Source organism: Cricetulus griseus, chromosome 5 (assembly GCF_003668045.3).
Source record: "Cricetulus griseus strain 17A/GY chromosome 5, alternate assembly CriGri-PICRH-1.0, whole genome shotgun sequence".
NCBI lineage: Eukaryota > Metazoa > Chordata > Mammalia > Rodentia > Cricetidae > Cricetulus > Cricetulus griseus.
Window position 1 is genome coordinate 157,491,615 of NC_048598.1, and position 22,234 is coordinate 157,513,848.

General features: G+C 37.2%; 1 protein-coding gene across 2 annotated transcripts in view; it reads right to left on the bottom strand.

Moving 5' to 3' along the window:
* The window catches only part of Pnpla8 (patatin like phospholipase domain containing 8), a 52,337-nt gene that overhangs the window by 18,800 nt on the left and 11,303 nt on the right, over positions 1-22,234 (bottom strand). For both annotated transcript variants that reach the window (XM_027419804.2, XM_027419805.2), the window contains 4 exons: positions 15,535-16,660; positions 15,297-15,446; positions 10,091-10,242; positions 2,077-2,171 (listed from right to left, as the gene is read on the bottom strand). In XM_027419804.2, coding sequence (XP_027275605.1) covers positions 2,077-2,171; positions 10,091-10,242; positions 15,297-15,446; positions 15,535-16,575 — 1,438 coding nt within the window. In that variant the 5' untranslated portion in view covers positions 16,576-16,660. The remainder of the gene's footprint in view (positions 1-2,076; positions 2,172-10,090; positions 10,243-15,296; positions 15,447-15,534; positions 16,661-22,234) is intronic.

The window sequence follows — 22,234 nt, forward strand, 5'->3', positions numbered from 1 at the left end:
TCTAACTGGACTTGGAGTCCTAAGTTTTCATCTGTGAAAGGGGTATAAATAATAAGTATAATTTATAAGTCCCTTATACTTGACTAATGTAAAAAGCTTTTCCAGGTCCCAAAAATATCAGTGACTTCAAGATGACAATGACAATAATTTTAAAATATATCAAAATGTTGTTTTATACTAAATTAGATTACATATAAGATGAAATGGCAAGAAAAAGCATGTTTTACTACAAGAATATAGTGTATTTGATAACTCATAAATTCATTAAGCAACTTCTCTTTGAGTTAGGTCCTAAAATCAATGTGATGAAAAAAATTAGATATTCTAGGGTGTCCTTTCAAAAAGCTGCTTTTATGGACCAGTTGTAATTGGTAAGACACACTGCCACCTAGTGGCTCTACTTTGCCTAACTCTGAACTAAAGAGGAAAATGGAGTAAGTAAATAAGTAAGGAAAATGGAATAAGTAAAACAATACAGTTTAAATGTTTCCTTAGTTTTAAAGTTTTTTATTTTATGTGTATTAGTGCTCTGAATTCATTTACATCAGCACACTACACATGTGCCTGGTGCCCACAAAGTTCAGAAAAGGGCACCGTATCTTCTGGAAATGGAGTTAGAGATGGCTGTGAATTGAACGCTCGTCCTTTAGAAATTTAAAGTGCTCTCTTAATCTCTCCAGCCGTGAAAACTTTATTAACTTTATTTTAATTGGAAGCATTCTATTAAAAGGTTATATAGCTGATAACTTGAAAATATAATGTTATGGCTCAAACTATATAAAATATTTTTAGTTTCGAAAATACTCCTAACAAACGTAACAAGTAATTTGCTTTAGATAATTTAAATGATTTTTTTTTTTTGAGACAGGGTCTCTCTATGTAGTCCTGGAATTTGTTATGTATACCAGGTTAGCCTCAAGCTCATAGAGATCCCTCCTGTCTCTGCCTCCCTACTGCTGGGAAAGTGTTTTTCTGTTTTAAAAGAATTACTATAATGATAAACAGGTATTTTAAAAATGAACTAATTTTATTAAGCCAATAAGGATATTATCCTTAAAATAAATACATAGTTGTTAACTCCATAAAAATCATAAGTAAAAACAATTCAGGAATAAACAAACTGGAAAAAGAAGATAAATGAAATGAAATGAAAAAGAAGATAAATACAAGTTAGAAAGTGCAGTGGAAAGAAAAACCACAAACAAAGAAACCTACAAATTACATAATGTTTCAAAACAAACAAAACTATAGACAACACTAGTCTTAGGAAATACCTCTTTGAGAAGCTTTTAAAGTCAAACCAGTTACCATCTTTGGATATGTACTTATTTTCTTATTTTAAAGATCAAAATACAAGCTAACACATTAAAAGAAATCTACAAGAGAAAACCATTTTTAACATAACATACTAAGAGAGCAGTTCTCATCATTTAGTCTTTACAACCAGGCAACAATTAGCATGCACTCTGGGAATATGCCATACTTAACACTAATCATGCAGAGAAATCTCTGGTTGTTTGTAGTGATCTTTAGAGTTACCATAATTCAGAAGAATGAGGCACAGATATAAACCACCATTTCATACACATACCAACTAGCAATATTTAAAAGTAGTTTTTTAAAACCAAAGATACATTTGTCACTTTAAACTCTAACTTCAAACCACCATAATAAGTAATATAGGAATCAATTACTCATTGATATTCCTTACAAACAAAGCTTGTTATGATCTTTAATTTCATATTAACTCAAGTGCTATTTGACTACCACTTCATCCTTCTACCATCATCTCCTTACAGTGACTACGCCAAAAAACAATAATTAGTAACTATTCCTTATCAATTTGACTCGTTGAAAATATAATAAAAAAATAAGTCATTTTTAAATGCTTAAACTTAAAAGGTTACATGTTTGAACAATAAGCAGTTTTAAAACTTCATGACACAAAGGTCTATTTATCATTAAAGTTATGAAATGAATGCCCATCATTTCAGAGAAGGACCATGATCTGAAGGCTGTGCTTCGTGCTCTTGCTATAACCCACTGGTGGAACACACCCATATACATGATAATTACCTGTGCTTACACCACAGATGTAGTCAAAGAGCTGATGAATTGGCTTCTGAGTAAGTTCAACCAACTTCCTCAGAGTCTGAAGGGCAACCACACCTCTGTGAAAGAGAAAACACAAAGTGATTAATTTGTTTCAAGTTATAGAATAAAACAATTCTTTAAAACTGCTTTTACAGTTTATATGCTAACATGAAAATGTAATATAAACTAGTGCTAATAAAAATAAGCTGACCTGCCGGGCGTTGGTGGCACACACCTTTAATCCCAGCACTCGGGAGGCAGAGGCAGGCAGATCTCTGTGAGTTCGAGGCCAGCCTGGTCTACAAAAGCTAGTTCCAGGACAGCCTCCAAAGCCACAGAAGAAACCCTGTCTCAAAAAACCAAAAAAAAAAAAAAAAAAAAAAAAAAAAAAAAAATTTTAAAAAAAAGGAAACAATAGAGTTAATAAATGAAAGTAGGAGAGCTTGGTGGTAGAGGAACAGAGAATGACAATAGGAAATTGAAAATCATCAAAGTATGTTATACACATAAAACCCATTATTTTGTTAATTTATTACTAATAAATGATAATAAAATGAAAAAAATATCTCACCAAATAACTTCCAAATACAAAGCCTGTGCAATGGTAGCATACTTACATATCTGTAGTATTAAGTAACATAAAGAAACACCAATATTATACTTTAAAAAACCTCAATTCTTTTAAACACTTTAAAGAACCACACTCAATTGTTCTGAGGTACTGTAAACTATTTTCTTCTTTTATTAATATAGTTGGTCAGCTATAATTCTATGTATTTTTAGTTATTTTTCACTAGTCAGATTTTCAAGCTACCTTTTATTTATTCATTTTTTTGAAATAAACTTAGAACCATCCTCTACATTAAGAGTCTATTAGTTAATACTACTTACACTTTGTTCATTTCTGGATCTTTACTAAAGGTAGTAAATATCTTCATGAGAGAATGTGAAATGGAAAAGCAGTTCCGGGGGTTTCAGCTTACTTAGAAAGCTGACTATTCTAACAAACAATGACACATTCAATTCACAATACATGATGAGGGTAGTCAGTATTACAAACAATTGAAGGATTTCAAATTGTACCTTGATTGGGCTAACAAAGATCATTAGAAAACATCTAAAGATATCAGTAAAAGACCCAAAACAGTGTAAGACCAAATAATAGAAAACCAAAAATGGTTTCTTTTGGCTTATTTATTTAGAGACATAGTCTCACTATCTAGTCTTGGGTGACCTTGAACTCACAGAGATTTCCCAACCTCTGCTGCTCAAGTGCTCAAGTGCTGGGATTGAAGGTGTTTCACTACCACATTTTTTTTTTAAAAAAAGATTTGTTTATTAGCCAGGGGGTGGTGGCACACGCCTTTAGTCCCAGCACTCGGGAGGCAGAGGCAGAGGCAGAGGCAGGCGGATCTCTGAGAGTTTAAGGCCAGAGAAACCTGTCTCGAAAAAAACAAACAAACAAAATTATTTATTATGTATACAGTATTCTGCCTACATGTATCCTTGCAGGCCAGAAAAGGGCACCAGATCACTGAACCTCATAGAAAAGACAGTGGCCTTGAAAGCACTGGTGCAGGAGACCACTTCCTAAATAGAACACCAGTAGCATAGACACTGAGTGCAACAATTAATGACTGGGACCTCGTGGAACTGAGAAGCTTCTGTAAGGCAAAGGACACAGTCAACAAGACAAAACGGCAGCCCACAGAATGAGAAAAGATAGTCATCAACCACACATCTGACAGAGGGCTGATTTCCAAAATGTACAAAGAACTCAAGAAACTAGACACCAAAATACCAAATAACCCAATTCAAAAATGGGGTACAGATCTAAAAAGAGAATTCTCAACATAAGAAATTCAAGTGGGTGAAAGACATTTAAGGAATTGCTCAAAATCCTTAGCCATCAGGGAAATGCAAATCAAAACAACTCTGAGATAACATCTTGCTCCTGTCAGAATGGCTAAAATTAAAAACAACAATGACAGTTTATGCTGGACAGGATGTGGAGAATGGGGAACACTCCTCAACTGCTGGTGGGAGTGCAAACTTGTACAGCCATTTCAGAAATCAGTATGTTGGTTTCTCAGAAAATTGGGAATTTTCTACCTCAAGACCTAGTAATACCTTTTTTGGTATAGCCAAAGGATGCACACTCATACCACAAGGACATGTGTTAAACTATGTTCATAGCAGCATTATTTCATAATAGCTAGAACCTGGAAACAACCTAGATGGCCCATAACCAAAGAATGGGTAAGGAAAATGTGGTACATTTACACAATGGAGTACTACTCAGTGATAAAAACCAATGACATCTTGAAATTTGCAGGCACATGAACAGAACTACAAAAATCCATACTGAGTGACATAACCCAGACCCAGAAAGACACTCAGAAGTGGATATTAGGCATAAAGCAAAGCCTACAGTCCACAACCCCAGAGAAGCTAGGTAACAAAGAGGACCCTAAGAGAGACATACATGGATTCACACAGGAAGGGAAAATAACCAGTATCTCCTGAGTAAATTGGGAGTGTGAGAGGGGGGGTGAAGGGTGGAGGGTGGAAGGGGAGTGGGGAGGTGAGCATGAGGGAACTGGATGGTGAAGCTGGGGGAGGACAGAGGACAGAGAGGGAGAACAAGGAAAGAATTATCTTGATTAAGGGATTATGGAGACACCTGGCACTAGAGAAATTACCAGGAGTACACAATGATGACTTTTACACCAGATAAAACTCTTATTAAGTAATAGTGGACAGGTTACCTCCACTGGCCTTCCCCTGTAATCAGATTGAGGACTACCGTAATTGTCGTCATAGAACCTTCATCTAGAAACTGATGGAAGCAGATCAGAGATCCACATCTAAGCACTGGGCTGAGCTCCCAGTGTCCAGAGGGAGAAGGGATAATATGAGCAAAGGGTGAAGACCATGATGAGGAAACCCACAGAAACAGCTGACCCAAGCCAGGGGGAGCTCACTGACTCTGGACTGACAGCTGAGGAACCTTCATAGGACTGAACTAGGCCCCTGAATGCAGGTGACAGTGGGTGGCTTGGGCAGTTTGTGAGGCCACTGGCAGTGGGACCAGAATGTATCCCTAGTGCATGAACTGGTTTTTTGCAACCCATTTCGTATGGAGAAATATCTTGCTCAGCCTAGACACAGGGGGGAGTACCTTGGTCCTGCCTCAATATGGTGATGGGACAGACTTTGTTGACTCCCGATGGGAGGTCTTACCCTCTCTGAGGAGCACAAGAGGAAGGGGTGGTATGGTGAGAGGAAGGTGGGGGGAACTGAATGGGGTGGGGACTGGGATTAGTAGGTTAAAAAAAGTTAAAACAAAAATAAACCAAACCGGCACAGGCCTCATTACAGATGGTTGTGAGCCACCATGGTGTTGCTGGGGATTGAACTCAGGAACTTGGTAAGAGCAGTAGTGCTCTTAGCCTCTGAGCCATCTCCAGCCCCAACTTTTATTTTTTAAAGCTGTGATAAGTGATGTGAATTCCAGAAACTATCAGACAATGGCTTATAAGAGAGCTGCTATATTTTAATCCCAGGTAAGACATAAAGAATTAAAGATGATGCTGTATAAAATAGATTTAACAATGTGACCTCCACTGGTGTGCAAAGGAATTAAACATGTATGTATATACCCCCAAGAAAAAGACTTGAAGAAAATAAGTCAAAATATTAAAGTAATATTGAAGTTTTGATTTATGGACTGTCTTTTCTTTTTCCTTCCCCAATGTTTCTAAGTACATATATGAATGGGGAAATTAATGACTTTATTTAAACAAAGAAATCAACAAAAAGGCAGTATTTATAAATGAACTCAGAATTAATAAAATATATGGATTTGTTAGATTGCTAATGTATAACTACCATTTTTTTTTTTTTTTTTACACACAGACACAATAAAATACATAGTTCTCAGGCCAGGTGTGAGGGTGCACACTTGTAATCCCAGTATTTGGTAGGCTAAGACTATGTGTTCAACAGCCTGAGCCACAAAGATAGTTGCAAGTCCACCTGGGTTGCACAGTGAGATCCTACTTCAAGAAACAAAACAAATCAAACAAATAATATGCGGGTTCTTTTACAATCCCTTGCACCTTAGTACTCAACACAAACCTCCCTTTCCGGTTAGTTTCTCTTATTTTCCTAAACCCAAGTTTCTCAACTACAGAAAGAGGGACTCTCTGGGTCAGTTAAATCTGTTCTGGGGAACCTTACTCTGCCATGTAGGATGAAAGTCCTTCAGTGTGACAGCGACAGCAAGAAGTATCTCTAGATACCTCCAGTGGAGGACTGATATTAAACCTACCTTCATCTAAGCCCAGTCCCAGATTTTCCAAAATGTCCTCACTCTGTGTGATCACATAATTCTTATGAGATCAAAGACTTATAAATGACTTCTTATTTTCTCTACTTGTTAAAAATTCCATACAAGTACACTAAAGTACACTATGTAGTTCATTCATCCTCCCTTCTCCTTCCTTCAAACAACCCCTCCTAAAATTCCCTCTCTCTACATCTCCCTCCCTATTTCATATCCTCACATCTCCTCTCCCTCCCTCCCCCCTCCTTCCCTCCTTCTCCACTCCCCTCTCGATCTCCCCTCTGTCCAATTAGTGCTGTCCTGACATGCATGGATGTAGGGCCACCCAGTGGAGTATAGGGACAATGTATGCGAGAGACTACACCTACCTCCAAAGAAAACTGATTCTCCCTTCTCGGGAAGCCATCAATTGATGCCAGCTCTCAGCTAAGAGTGAGAGGTCTCACCCACGAGCCCTTCCTTCCTTCGTTCATACTGGGATGTTGATTACTGGTGTGTAGTATTTTGGGTTAACAACTAAGGCTACTGTGAGTTCATGAGTACAACAACCCTACAAGCCTGTCATATTCAGAAGATAGTATTTCAGCACACTTATCTCCAGCATCTGGTTCTTACAGTCTTTCTGCCTTCTCTTCAAGATGTTCCTTGACCCTTGGGGGAAGGAAGTGCAATACAAATGTCACTTTGGCTGACTGTCTCAATATAAACTGCAGTCCACTGTACAAAGATGTTTCTCTGTCATGGGCTGAGCTGCATCAATCTATGAATTATAAGTATTTAGAAGGCAGTCTGATGCAATGTCCATTTAGTAGAATATTCCCCAGAAGTAATCTCCCCTATGACCTCAGCCACTGGTTCTTTGCCAGGTTTATAGAACCAGGTATGAGTTCCTTTCTGTGTAAAACGTCTTAATCCCAATCAGAAAGCAGCTGGCTACAGCCATAACATGTCACCAGTGCATCGATATGCACATCTTGCCAACTGTGTTCCTATGCAGCTCAGAGTTCATCAATGTTTCACAAAAACATTGCTGACTTGACTTTTCTCCCCAGCAGCCTGCACAACACTATAAAATCTAACCAGTAGGGAGGAAACTCCAAATTAATATAGAGTTGATCTGTCCATGTCTGATGATCAAACTGTGTGGTGTCCTTAGCACAGGTCTCACCATCAAGTTCTGGAGGGTGACCAAGGGGGTGGCACTAGCCCTGTACTGTTTGAAGGGGATGTCTGGAAACCCCTGACCAACAACTAGAAGGGAAGTATCCCACATCTAGAGCTTTTGTTTGGTAACCTATGACTTCTAGGAGAACCATTATTCCTTTGCCCTTTCTGTACGGTCACCCCAGTTCAAATACTATTACCATTAGTTATACCTGTCCCTACCCCCTCTTCTGCACTACTCTCCCAATCCCTACTGTTGAGAGCAGACTAATCCAAGACTTTCTCAGAGGCCTTGATGAAAAGACAAAGAGAACTTTCATTCTGTGCCCTTCTCCAGCAATGGACTTGGCAAGGCCAGTTTTAGGCTGGAGTTATGCCTAAAGCTATTGCTTTTGTCTTCTTTATTTCTCATGCCCTGTCCTCCATTTGACGCCTCACTTTTCAGGATCTTTATTCCTTTAGGTCCACACTTGACACCTGTGTTCTATTATCCCCCCCAAGGTCTTTCTCCCACTGGCTAAATGACCCAGTTCTAGCTTCCTGGCTTCTTTAGGTACTCCATGTTAAAAACGCAAACCTAAAATCCACATATGAAAGAACATTTATCTTCCTGGGTCTGGGTTTCTTCACTATTTCAGCTTTCTTTGCAGCTGAATAAAATTACATTTGCATATTATGATATTTTCACTATCTACTCATCAGTCAGTGGACATCTAGACTGTTCTACTTCCTAGCTATCGTGAATACAATAGTAATGAACATGGATGAGCAAGTATCTCGTTTGTATATGCCCAGAAGTGCTATGCCTTATATGGCAGATCCATTTCTAGCTTGCTCAGGAATCTTCATACTGATTACTACAGCAACTCTACCAGTTTGCACGCCCACCAGCAGTGAATAACTAATGTTTCTTCCAACATACTGTAGCTCTCACGTTAAAAAGAAGTGTTGATGACTTGTAATATTCTTGTAGACTGGTAAATGTTAATTATTTTATATGATGAAATCAGTCATTATAAAGTTCCTACCCCTGCTTTCACTTTGCTTTCCTTTCCTTTACATGAAGACCCAATAACACATTGTTGTTTTTCCTGCTTGTCACTTTTCTTCTCTAGAATGCAATCATTACAAAACATGAGTTTTGTCTGTATTGTTACTCAATGTTTCCAATATCTAAATGAGTTTCTGTAACATGAGGGGGAGGGCATTCAACTAGCTAATTCAATAAATGAACTACCCATCCCAACTCCCCTGGAATAAATGATAAAGGGACTATTACTGCTTTCCTACTTTTCAGCCTTGGGACTGACTCAGTAAAGTGTCAACAATTCTCTTCAACTCATTACCATTTTATATTAACACACAAAGAAAGAACACCTTACTGGATTATTACACTGTCCCATTAAATAGCTACCATGTTAGCTGGGTATGGTGATGCATGCATGTAATCTTAGCTCTCAGAAGGATGACTGAAGAGGATCACAAGCTGGAGGCCAGCTTGAGCTATATGGTAAAAGCCTGTAACCCCAAACTAAGCAAAATGCCCATCAAGATCTCTTATGATTTTTCTCTCTTCAGTTAGGTCTCTTTTGACAATTGAGCATTGCTTTACAATATATAACCTTACATTCAACATAATCCAAACAGACCCCTTTGCTAATACCAATCATCTCTATCTCCACAATTCTGTCCATCACTCACAGAACTTACACTTAAAATGATCTTAACTCTTAACTGATATTTTTTTACCATATCTAGTCTCATTTTCTTCAAAAATTTCTTATATATCTTCTCTTCCTACTTCTGAATTTATATGGCCATCATGTAAGGTTAGTAACTAGTTGTCTTATGCCTAGATTCTAAAATAGCTTCCTTTTTGCATCTACCTTTCATTTCATATTCATGTCAAGGACTCAACTAACAGGTAGAATTGTGAAATAAAACAAAAAGGACACTGCTCAAACACAGAGTAATGCACAAGTGCATAGGACAGTAGATCAGAGGTAAAGGGCAAATGTCAAAGGAAATAAGAACCTAGCATAGAAAATTCTAGGGAAAAGGTTCAAAAGACAAGGCCAGAAACTAGGTAAACTATGATAGAGTAAACTGTGAAAAAATAAGCACAGATGATTGCAGATAGTAACAATTTAGACTGACAGTGAAATTGTCTACTGAACAAAGATGGCATTTATTTTTAGTTTTTGTATTGCGCCAAAACTGACATCTAGGGAAGACAGGGAGAAGTAGCAAGTTAATGGACTAGATTCTCCTTCTAACCATCACCATATTATGCAACTAGCTGACTAACTGTACATATGGAAAAAACAAACACACATGTAATTTTGTTTGTTTGTTTTGTTTTTCAAGACAGGGTTTCTCTGTATTGCAATATTTTATATAAATATAAATATATGATAACTATATTAAAATTTTTAAAGCTAAATTAAATCTGTAGTTTTAAAAAACATTTTTTCCTAGCCTTACCTTGTTCCTCCACCATCAATTGTAAGGATTCGGATTCCTCTCCCTTTCACTGGATCCACATAACCAATTAAGGCCAAAATTTCTCTAACTGCAGCCTGAAGAGTTTCATCCTTTATTTGTCTAAGTCGTAATAAATATGGAATAATTTTTTCCTACATTGGAAAAAAAAGATACTTTGTTACTTATGTCAAACCAAGAAGGAAAGTATAGCTGGCTTGGCAGCACACATGTAGAATCCCAACATCAGGGCGACAGAGGCAGGAGAATCTGGAGTTCAAGACCAGCCTGTGCTAAACACACTATAGCAAAAAGAAAACATGTATTTTTAGCTGATGTGAATAGATCATAAAATCAAAGCATATTTATTACTTTCTCTGTAATTAAGAATGATTACTTTATGACAGGCTAATATCAGTAACAATTTATCCTAATTTGAGGACAAAAAAAAGAAAAAAAAAAAACAGTCTCTGACTGAATGTTTTCTCTAAAGTGCAATGTTTGTCAAATGGTATAACACATCCCTATAATACCAGCACTCAGAAGTCTAAGGAAGGAGGATTGTGAGCTTGAGGCCAGACTGCGCTACAGAATAAGTTTAGGCCAGCCTGAATTACATAACAAGACTACCTTCAAAATAGAAAACATTTAATACTAAATATAGAAAATATAACTCTCTTAATACAATTAGTAGTAATTTTGGCAAAAAAACTTAGATAAGGGAAAAGTTGAGCTGTGTAATGTTCAATAAATGGAATAATTTTCAAATATATTACTAGCTTTGTGTCTTGTTCTGGCCAACCAAATCTGAAATACTATCTTTGTTGTTCTGCTTTGTGTCCTAGCTAGTACTGAGCTCCACAGGCCCCTACAGGAATCGGAACAATGGTGGAGGATACATAAGCAAATTTCCAATTCTGGTTAGGATGCAACAATTCCTTAGAGGTCCACACCTATGCCAAGAGCAAACTCAAGAAGACCACCTTTTAAATGCACTACAGAGCTACTAAAGTAGCATGGTGAGCAGTTTTCCATCTGGAGAGGGATAAACTGCTGCTAGGAGCTGATAAACTTGCTCTTTCCTTCGGGTATTTGCTGGTTCTGGGAAGACACAAAGGACAGAAAAGCTGGGTTTGGTTTATAGAGGGCCACAAAGAAACAGAGAACCTAGCTAAGCATATATTCTCATGAGGTAGGATTGCCAAAACTGAAGACCTGGGAAGCTTGCATTGCAAAGCTGATTTCAAATTAACACACTTGCAGAAGTAGAATACATGGGAGGGGAAAAATGCTAAACTTAAGCCTTCTGAAAAAACAAGATAATGGTTTGTATTTTTGAGTTTGAACGACCCAAGGCATGGTAGTAGTGAAGGAATATACCCTAAGAACAGGGAAAATTAGGGGTCTTTACCAAACTCTAATCATCCTAAACTCAGCTCTGCCCTAACTTAGTGATGATGTTCCATTTGGTATGTCAGCAGAGGAGCAAAGTAACTCTCTAGGAAAGGAAATGTAGAACTTATACAATTTTTGGAACTCACAATGCCCAACACACAGAAAAGTCACAATGTATGTCAAATTGGTATTATATAGTCAAAGACCATGGGTGATTCTCCTATTAGGATTACCAATAAAAGATGCTTAAATCACAGTAATATTAATAAAATTATATTTCAAAGCATCACATAGTTATGAACTAATAAGCCTAATCAAAGATGTATAAGGCACTCACACTGAAGAATTTTTAAACACTGATGAAAAACAATGATCAAATTGATACTGAATTTACCATACAAACTGTCCTACTGATTCAATGCAATTTCTGCATAATTTTATTCTCCTTTTTGTTTAACTTTAAAATTCATATGGCATATTAAGAATAGTCAAAGTAGGGACCGTAGAGCTGGGTAAGTGATTATGAGCACTGGCTGTACTTTCCAAGGTCTGGGTTTCAATTCCTGGTACCCACATGGAAGTTCATTGCCGTTAATTCCAGCTCCACAGTTCTCATGCCCTCTTTTGGACTTAACAGGATACCAGATTCACATGTTACCACAGACAGTCATATGACAAGGTTTTTTTTTTTTTTTTTTTTCAACAAATGGTTGCCTGTTCAGCTGGATATGTATATTAAGTATCAGAACATTTACCTTACACCATTGTACTCTAGATGAACAATATATACAGGTATGAAAGGCAAAACAAATTTTTTGGAGAAAACACATAGAAATACTCAGGGTAGGAAAAAAATTATTTTTTATTTTTAAAATTTAATTTTATGTTTTTGAGAACTTCATATATAAGTTCTGCATCTACATCATTTATTTCCTCCTGTCCTATGCCCTCCCTCCCAAATTCATGACCTTTTCTTTATTGTTGTTGGTGGTGTCAGTAGTGGTGTGTGTGTGTGTGTGTGTGTGTGTGTGTGTGTGTAAGAGAGAGACGGGGGGGATGGGGGGGATGACACGGACCAGACAGTGTAGAACCTATTGAGTCTGTTAAGCTTTTGCCTGAATGGACATGTATGTGTCCAAGGCTGACTGGGTTTGAACAACCTATATGGGAGCTCTTCACTGGAGGAAGTGGTTCTCCCTCTGTCAGCAGCCATTGACTACCTGTAGTTCTTCATCTAGGATAGGGTAGGAGCGTGTGGGATTTCCCACACCCACATTAACATTTCAACTAATATTATCATTGTGCCTGTCTTCTTCAGGCAGCTCTCACTGTGAGTTCCTGGGTACATTCTCCTGTCCTGTCCAGGTGACACAATCTAAACACAACTGTCCTGATTTTCTGGCTGTTGTAAACTTTCGACTACCACTGCTACAATTCTCCTTGCCAAAAACAAAAAACAACAACAACAACAAAAAACACCCACTTCTCTGACGAGTGTGTGAAGAGCTACACTTACCAAAATATGAAGATTCAAACATTTTTTAAATAGAACACATAAATACATATAAACTGGGCTACATTAAAACTAGTATCTGGTCATCTTTTAAAAAGATTGAAAAGATAAGCACAGTTGGTAAGACATGGTACACATACATAATTCTCCTGGAGAACTTGTAACATACAAAGGAACTGTGTCAACCAGTAAAAGAGCTGGTTACCCACACCAATGGTGGTGCATATCCAGTACTTGAAAGGCAGAGGCAGAAGGCTGAAGCAGATCTGGCCAGAATGAGCCACATAGTAAGTTTAAAGCTTGGCTAAACTTCATAATGAGCCTATCTGAAGAATACAAAGAAGAAAAAGAAAAATTGCTTATGACAGTGGGAGAAATTGGCAAAAAGAAGTTTAGTTGGCAAAGTTCACAACCAAGTAACACATGATGAAATTTCTTCAGTTCATTGTTTTTAGATTATTATTTAGGGGAAAGGTGACAACTTTCTTCCAACTACCTAATTTTCTTTCCTGACTATCTGATAGAATTTCTACACCACATTTCTCCTCCGTATTGATGGTTTCTTATATTTGGGATCAGTTCTCAAAACTAAGAGAATCCTCAACAGTCCAACTATTAAGATAATTCCTAATAGACTAAGGCAGAAATCCATTAACAGTACAAAGACTAAATTGTGACCTACTGTAATAAATGCAAGCAACGAGGATGAATCATTTACAACTACCCACCACCACTTTCAAATAAATCCTGTCTATGTGTCAAATGAAAAAAAGCAAACACACATGGAGCCCAAACTAACCTTTTCTGCAGACTACAACTGAGAGGTGGAAGGAAGACTTCCAGGGTTGACACTGTTCTGTTCCCTTCTATGCTACCTAAGTCTGTGAACTTCACTTGACACAAATGTATCTACATTATTCTTGAATAAGATGCTGTTAAATCATTCTTTAAAACATATGCTATATCCAAATGCTAGGTCTCTTGTAAAATTCATATTGGAACTTAGTTCCTGGTGGATTAATATTAAAAAGTAGGATCTTTCAGGAAGTGCTTAGGTCATGAGACCTTGCTTCACACATGAGATTAGAGACGTTGAGAATGGGGCCAAAAGGAGATGCTGCCTTGTGAATTAGTCACAAGCTGCAGCATATAGCCAGCAAACCTTCACTAGACCTCAGATCTGCCAGTATTTTTCCCTGGGCCTCTCAGAATGCGGATTTTGAGAAGCAGCTTTCTGTTGAATGTAACTCACCCAGGGTAAGGTATTTTGTTACAGCAACTCAGTGAACTAAAACAGTAATTCTATTTTAGATCTCTCTTTTCTGGCTATCCCTGACATAAACACTATCCTTAAAAGCACACATTTATTTCAAAATCTTATCTCTAAAAGATACATCAATATATAAAATATAAATCTCAAATTTTAGGGATATGAAATAGTGACGCTCTGTATATATGTGTTAGACAATGTAAAACTATTAAAGGGCACATTTCAAAGATATACTTTTCAGCAAGACAGAAGGTAGAAAAAGTATAAAGTAACAATTTTCTGTATGGTAGACTTTTAAAAAAGTACTAACAGGGTTTTAATGAAACTGTAACAATTTCATTATAGTATTTCCAAATTACTAAGTACACAAGTAAACTTACTTAGACCCAGAGACTCACCTTCCTTGGTCACTTATGAAGTCTATACTTTGTTCACTACTGCCTATATGGACTACTGAGTTGAGGAAAGCTAATTGCTTTACCAATTCAATTATTAGCTAAAATTTTTGGACTTCAAATGTGAAAGAACCATGGGATGGCGAAGAAAAATTAGCAATGGCTTTCTATATTATGTTTCCTGTCTTTTGTTTTGAAGAAAAAATCCTGCTATATAGCCATGACTGGTCTCACACTAACGATGCTCTTGCCTCAGTCTCCCAAACACTGGGATTAAAGGTGTATGACATACCTGGCTAATTCACATTTTGAAAAAGTGATTACATAGTAAAAATACCTGCACTGCAATTAAGAATTTGACAATTATCAAGCAATGCAACTAACATCTTTAAACTTATGCTCCATTTTCACACATGCTCAACTCAAACTATAGATATTCATAATCATGGCAGAATTTATGACACAGATTAAAAGTAATTAATTAGCCTAATGTGTATCATAAAATAATGGGGCAATTATCAAATATATTATGTGATTTAAAACAAACATTTTCAAATGAGAAAGGCTCTGCATTCCCACTTAAAAAGTTTATTAGAATTTCTATTTCAAGACAAATATTAAATAAGTAGAAATTACCTTGACAGCCACTCCTTTTCCTTCAGGAAATTCTAGAAGATGAAAAGTCAGTTCTTCAACCCTAGTAATACAGAGCTTTGGGTCGGTTGTTCTTCTTAAGGCCTGAACTAAGGCTCGAGTTCTGTTATCAATACTCACTCTTGCAATAATCTACAAGGTTATACAAAACATGTGATTAGGAGATAGTTATCCTGTAAATGGTTAATGCTTCTTAGGCCTACACTGAGAAACAACTTGCCTTTTCTCGCTGAAGAGACACTCGCTTCTTCTCCTCTGCCTTCTTGTCTTTGCTGACAGCTTGCTCAGTTTTAGCAGGCTCTTCTTGTCCTTCTGGTTGACTCCTTGAGTCAGACTTTAATCTGGGTACAAGTCCACCAATGTAACCACCAACTAAGGCTTGTACGCCTTCAGTTGGACGAGAAAGGAAGTTAGCAATACTTTGCTTTGCAGACCCTGGAAGAACCTCGGGCATCTGGCTAGGGCTAGAAGGTTTGTCCCCAGCGTCAAGGGGAGATCCTGAGTCTGATGTGTTTGTCAGGATGTTGGGGCTAAGAGAATCGGATTTCCCTTCTTCAAAGTCTGGTTTGTCCTGAAGATGTTTAATTTCCTTTGTTTGAGGCATTTTTTCCTTGCGATTGAAGTATATATTAATATGGTTGGTTAAAATGTAGAATGACTCTTCAACTCTGTTCGTTATATTGTATGTGCAATGGAAAAGGCTCCGTTTACCTGTATCTTCTTCTTTATCTGCAATGTAACTTTTCTGTTCCACAATAGAATTCTTTTCTGCTGACTTATCACTATACTTTTTCAGAGATTCAATGGCTTGTTTAACATTGTTTTGTTTTAACCAGCCCCTGTCTGATATTTTTCTTAAAAATCGAGAACTTGGCTTAAATTGAACTAACCGTGAAACCATTTCATTTTGACTGCCAAAAATAGCCTTTGAAACAGAATTCAAAGTACTTTTAATACGGGACATATGAATGCTCACCTTTGTAAGTCCCTTAGGAGCAGAAGTGCTAAGTTTCAAACCTCCAATATGTAAGCCATGGTCGCTTGGAGAGTGCCAGTGCTTACTGCAACATGCTTTACCTTTGCTCCATTTACAGCTTTTCTTACTCGTGTGAAAATCTCTGTGCACACTGAGTGATTGGTTCACTCGCCAATAATTCTTAGAACACACAAAAGGCAGCTGTTTGCTTCTCTGATTCCCACAAAGACTTCTTGCATTACCAAGGAAGTAAATATATATATCTAGAGTCAAATTAATAGACATAACTTAAAAATCATTTATTTTCTATGTAACATTCATTTCACTCCTGAATTCTTCACTTAAGAACATCCGTAATTCATGGTCTTATCTGAAATGGTTAAAAAAAAAAAAGATTAATTAGTATTCAAGTTAAAAATCAAAGTTGAGTTTATATACTTGACTTTGTACCCCAACAACAAACTATTTCAAAAAAAATAGAATGAAGCTGGAGAGACAGCTCTGCAGAAAGGCTCACTTGCTGCTCTTGCAGAAGACCCAAGGTTCAATTCCAGATCACAGCCTAGCGGTCTACAACCCCTAGTTCCAGAGAACTGGATACCCTCTTCTGGCCTCTGTATGTGGTACACAGAAGACATACATGAAGGCCAAACATGTAACAATAACAATACACAAAAATTTTAAAAGATGGAATACTTTATTTCCAATATGGCTGGTAAAATATAATTTTAAAAATAAGAGAAAATAATTAAGGATTCAGTGCAGATATCAGTGAGAAGTTGGAGAGTAGGACATTTAGGAGAAGAAATCAGAGACATGTCCTACTAAGTTTTTCCTTTTCTTTTTTTGGTTTCTCTGTATTGCTTTGGAGCCTGTCCTGACCAGGCTAGGCTTATACTCACAGAGATCCGAGCCTGCCTCTGCCTCCAAGTGCTGGGATTAAAGGTGTGAACCACCAATGCCCAGCTCTAAGTTTTTCTAATTACACTATTTTCTCTTTTTTATTATTATAAAATCCTTGAATGGCTTAAGACATTAGACTTTAAGTACTCTGAAGACAAGAGTCAAAGAGTCAGGCCTTTACCTCATCTGTTGTGAATCATTTATAGAGTGCTCAACCCACAGTGGACATGATATTAAATGTTACTAAGAAACTTGCAGCTTAGAGCAAGAAATGGCCATGTCAAGGCTATCTCCCTTATCTAATAATAATTACTAACCACAGAGGCTCCCTAACTTCCCTTATCTAGTAATTTTTCATTAAATTATGGAAGATGGGTGATGGCTCAGTGGGTAAGGTGTTTACTGTGCAAGCATGAGGACCCAAGTTACACTTGTAACCCGCCTGGTGTGGGGGAGGGAAGAGACAGGAGAAATCCAGGTGCTCATAAGCCAGCCAGTCCAGCCAGTGGTAAGCCAATGATCATGTGAGAGATCCTGTTCCAAAGAATAAGTTGGGGAGTGACAAAGGATGATCTCAGATGTTGACTTCTAGCCTATACACACATACACACCACATCAGAAATTATGTGCAGCAGTTTATAAGTGGTCATAACTGCAATATAGAAAAACACATAAATGGGAATAGTCTAAAATGGACCAGAGACATAAACAGGCCATTCACAGAAAATGACAGTAAAATCATAAAAAAATTATAAAATAAAAAAGCACCAAATAAAACACATTTTTGGGTGGCATTATAGACCCTCATAGGAGTGATTATAAGTAACCATATGACGGAGCCAATATTAGGCAGTCTTATTATCTTCACCAAGGAAATTAATCCACTGTTTTTCAATTTTGCTTCAAGAAATTTTTGGGGACAAGGGCAGAATGCAACCCCATTTTTCACAAGAATGCTCTCTAGGCTAGTAGCTAATATTGTTTTCCTCTGAACCTCTTGAGCCAGCCACCATAATCCACTTGCTTTTTGCTCTACTAGGATGGTCTGTTAAACCCTGCTTAGAGCATTCAATTGTATTCCTAATCCAATCTCCCAAACTCTTCCCTGTTTCTCAAAAACAAACAAACAAACAAGCAACCCAGTATGATCAGGCCCAGCATCAATACCCCACTCCCAAGTATGTCTTAGTTACTTTTCTATTGCTGTGATAAGACACTACGTCCAAGGCAATTTATAGAAGTTTATTTGGGGCTTACAGTTTGAGAGGGTTAGAATCCATGACTATCAAGATGGAGAGCATGGCAACAGATGTGCAGGCATGGTGCTGGATCAGCAGCTGAGAGCTTACAACCACTAACACAGGAATTTGGATCAGATCCACAAACACAAGACAGAGAGAATTAGGAATGGTATAGATTTTGAAACCTCAAAGTCAGCCCCCAGTGACTATCTCCAACTTCCTAATCCTTTCAAACACTTCCATCAACTGGGAACCATGTATGTAAACATATGACTCAAAAGGGACCATTCTCATTCAAACAACCATTTTAAATGTTTTGGCAATTACAGAGATACTAGCTCAGACATGGGGCTGGGCAATGAATGGCTTTCAAAGAAACTAAAAACAGCCTGGTTTTTAGTTTTGGTCCTTGTAACACAGTTTTATATTAGCCTAACACAAGTTAAATTATTTGAGAGGGGGGAACCTCAATTAAGAAACTGCCTCCATAAAACTGCATTGTAGGCAAGCCTGAGGATACTTAATTAGTAATATGAGGGAAGGCCTAGCCCATGGTTGACAGTGCTATCCCTGGGCTGGTAGTCTCGGGTTCTGTAGAAACCAAGCTGACCAAGCCATGATAAGCAAGCTAGTATGTAGCATCCCTCCATGGCCTCTGCATCGGCCCCTGCTCCAGGTTCCTACACTTTTTGTGTTCCTGTCCTGACTTCCTTTGATGACGAACAGTGATATGTGAGTGTAAGCTACATAAACCTTTTCCTCCCCAAGTTGCCCTGGTCATGGTGTTTGAGGCCACCAACAGAAACTCTAAGGCAATCCTGGATCTGCATAGTCTGTTTACTTTCCTAAAGTTCTAATAAGTCATTCAACCTTGTACATCTTGTACAGTGGTTTCCTTCTGGGAAGTTCAGTTCAGGGTTACCCTTGCAATCCAACTGTTAAGGAAGCTAACTTCCCTCCTACCATCTGATAAAGGTGAGGCTGAGTAAACAGAAGGGAAGTAAGTTTTCATGAAATAATTGGCAAGCCATTAGGGAATAAATCCTTGGATACATCAAATCAGACAGCAGGAAGTGGGTCTGAGTTTTTCTTTCTTCCTGTATTGTCTGTATCTGAAATAAATAAAATGATGTGGATATTGCATAAACATAAGTACTTTTATTTTATGTGTATGGGTGTTTATCATGTATGTCTGTGAACCATGTGCAAAAAACCCAGTGTTCATGAAAACCAGAAGAGAATGCCAAAGTTACAAATAGTTGTGAGCCACCATGTGGATGCTGTGAACTGAATCCAGGTCCTCTACAAGAACAAGTGCTCTTAACCACTGAGCCATCTCTCCAGCCCTAGACATAAATATGAGACTATATAAGGTTAAAATAATCAAGGACACAATATGGTCTAAAGAAAGAGAGGTAGAAGATAAGAGAGGCAGACATTTTAACGAGTTTCTAACCAAAATCAGACTCTTTAATTAGACTGACTATATATTTACAGTGTAGTCTGTATTCTATGAAACATTTCATTTGATGTTTGGACTAACTGTCATTTATTTGGGGAAATGCATTCCATAGCTATAACTTCCTGTGTAATTCCTAGTTCTAATTTTAGGAAAGACTTGTATTTAATATCTAAATTATTGTTAAGTTATATTTGTAATTACTCATTTTACTATGTTAATAATACATTAGATTTCAGTTTGGGGAAGTAAATGAATAGTCACATTACAAAAAGAATCAGATAACAATATATTATCTCTTTTCATTGCTTTTTAACAAAAATTATCTTTTACCCCAGATACCAAATACTATTAGTGACAAGAGAGAGAAATAAGGTCTAACTTGAAATGAAGACTTTTACAGTTTTTGTCAGCACAGTCAAATCTCATTTTTAAATTTTATGTTGAAGAAATGGAAATAAGACTCACTCTGTAATACTGTCCATTTACTTCTCATTAGCAATATATGAACATTGGATATATATATATATATATATATATATATATATATATATATATATATATATATATATATATATATATATGCACGCACATATATCCTAAGTATACTATTGGGACACCTTTAAAGGCCTTTTCAATCAAGAAACACTCACTTATAGGGTGAGGTGGCCCAAGTCTCTAATCCTAATTCTTGGAAGGTGGAGTCAGGAGGATCTCTCTGAGTTTGAGGCCAACCTGGTCTCTAGCCGAGGCTACAAAGTGAAAATCTATCTCAAAAACAAAACAAAAAACAACAACAAAAACCCATGGGTTCTCAAGAGATGAAGAACTGTAAGTGCTATTTTCATTAAATCTGACTTTTTTTCCTTTGTACAGTTTTGGAAAACAAAACAAAACAAAACAAAAAACCCCAGCCAACCCAAAATCTTTGGGTAACCTTAAATAGGAGTCAATAGTTAAAGTCACTGTAAGATAGGCAAACATCTGACTATGTCTATATCTATGACTATATCTAGCTATTAAAGGCTTTCCTGAACCTTTAATTTGTAATACAACAATTCTGTTAATTTCAATAGCAAATCTCAATTGGTTGGCCTTAATATTTTTTTTTTCCTTCTTAGCAGGAAGAAGTTTTATTATTTACAGCTTTCAGAGTTTGGATATAAAAGAGAAGCAGCCCCGGTCCGGAGAGATGGCTCAGAGGTTAAGAGCACTGCCGGTTCTTCCAGAGGTCCTGAGTTCAATTCCCAGAAACCACATGGTGGCTCACAACCATCCGTTATGAGATCTGGTGCCCTCTTCTGGTGTGCAGATATACATGGAAGCAGAATGTTGTATACATAATAAATAGATCTTTAAAAAGAGAGAGAGAGGGCTGGAGAGATGGCTCAGAGGTTAAAAGCACTGCTGGCTCTTCCAGAGGTCCTGAGTTCAATTTCCAGCAACCGCATGGTGGCTCACAACCATCTGTAATGAGATCTGGTGCCCTCTTCTGGTGTGCAGACATACATGGAAGCAGAATGTTGTATACATAATAAATAAATAAAACAAATTTAAAAAGAGAGAGAGAGAGAGAGAGAGAGAGAGAGAGAGAGAGAGAGAAGCTGCCCCCAAACAGAGCTTCTTTTTTCACTTTCATTTTTGTATTTGCTTTATTTGCCATATCAGAGTGTTTTCCTTGCATGAGTGCCTGCCGCTTGAGGAGTTTAGTAGAGGCCATCAGATCCCCTGGAAATAGAGTTACTGATGATCATGAGCCACCATGTGGGTGCTAGGAACTGATTCCAAGTCCTCTGCAAAAGCAACAAGTACCCTTAACTGCTGAGCTATATCTCCAGTTCTGGAGTTTCTTTTGGAATGTCTAAAGTAAGACTCTGTCAGTTTAAAAATACACTAAAACATGGAATTATAGAGGATTCTTTGATGAAAACAGTGAAGAATGTGATAGTTTGAACATGAAGAATTGGGTTAAGGAGGAAGAAAATCGGACCAAGTAAATAGTATTCAGAAAACCATCATCAGTAAGAGGACATAACAGCGTGATCTTCATTTGTAGTTTGCTAGAGCCAAGAACAGCACTGTTTTTGCGTTCAGGAAAATATATCATAGGAATTTTAAGTATTTCAGACAATTTTTAAAGCATTACATACAAAAAGCTCCTAACCTAATAAGCCATCTCTCCAGCCACAATTCTACATACAGATTGAAGGCAATTTTTCGTGTTACCTCTTTTAATTGACAAAATCACCTAGTTTTAGCCTACTTTCATTTAATTCTTTGTATTTTGGCAGCTCACTATGGACAAATTAATAAATTTTGAATTTTGAAATTTACATTTAAA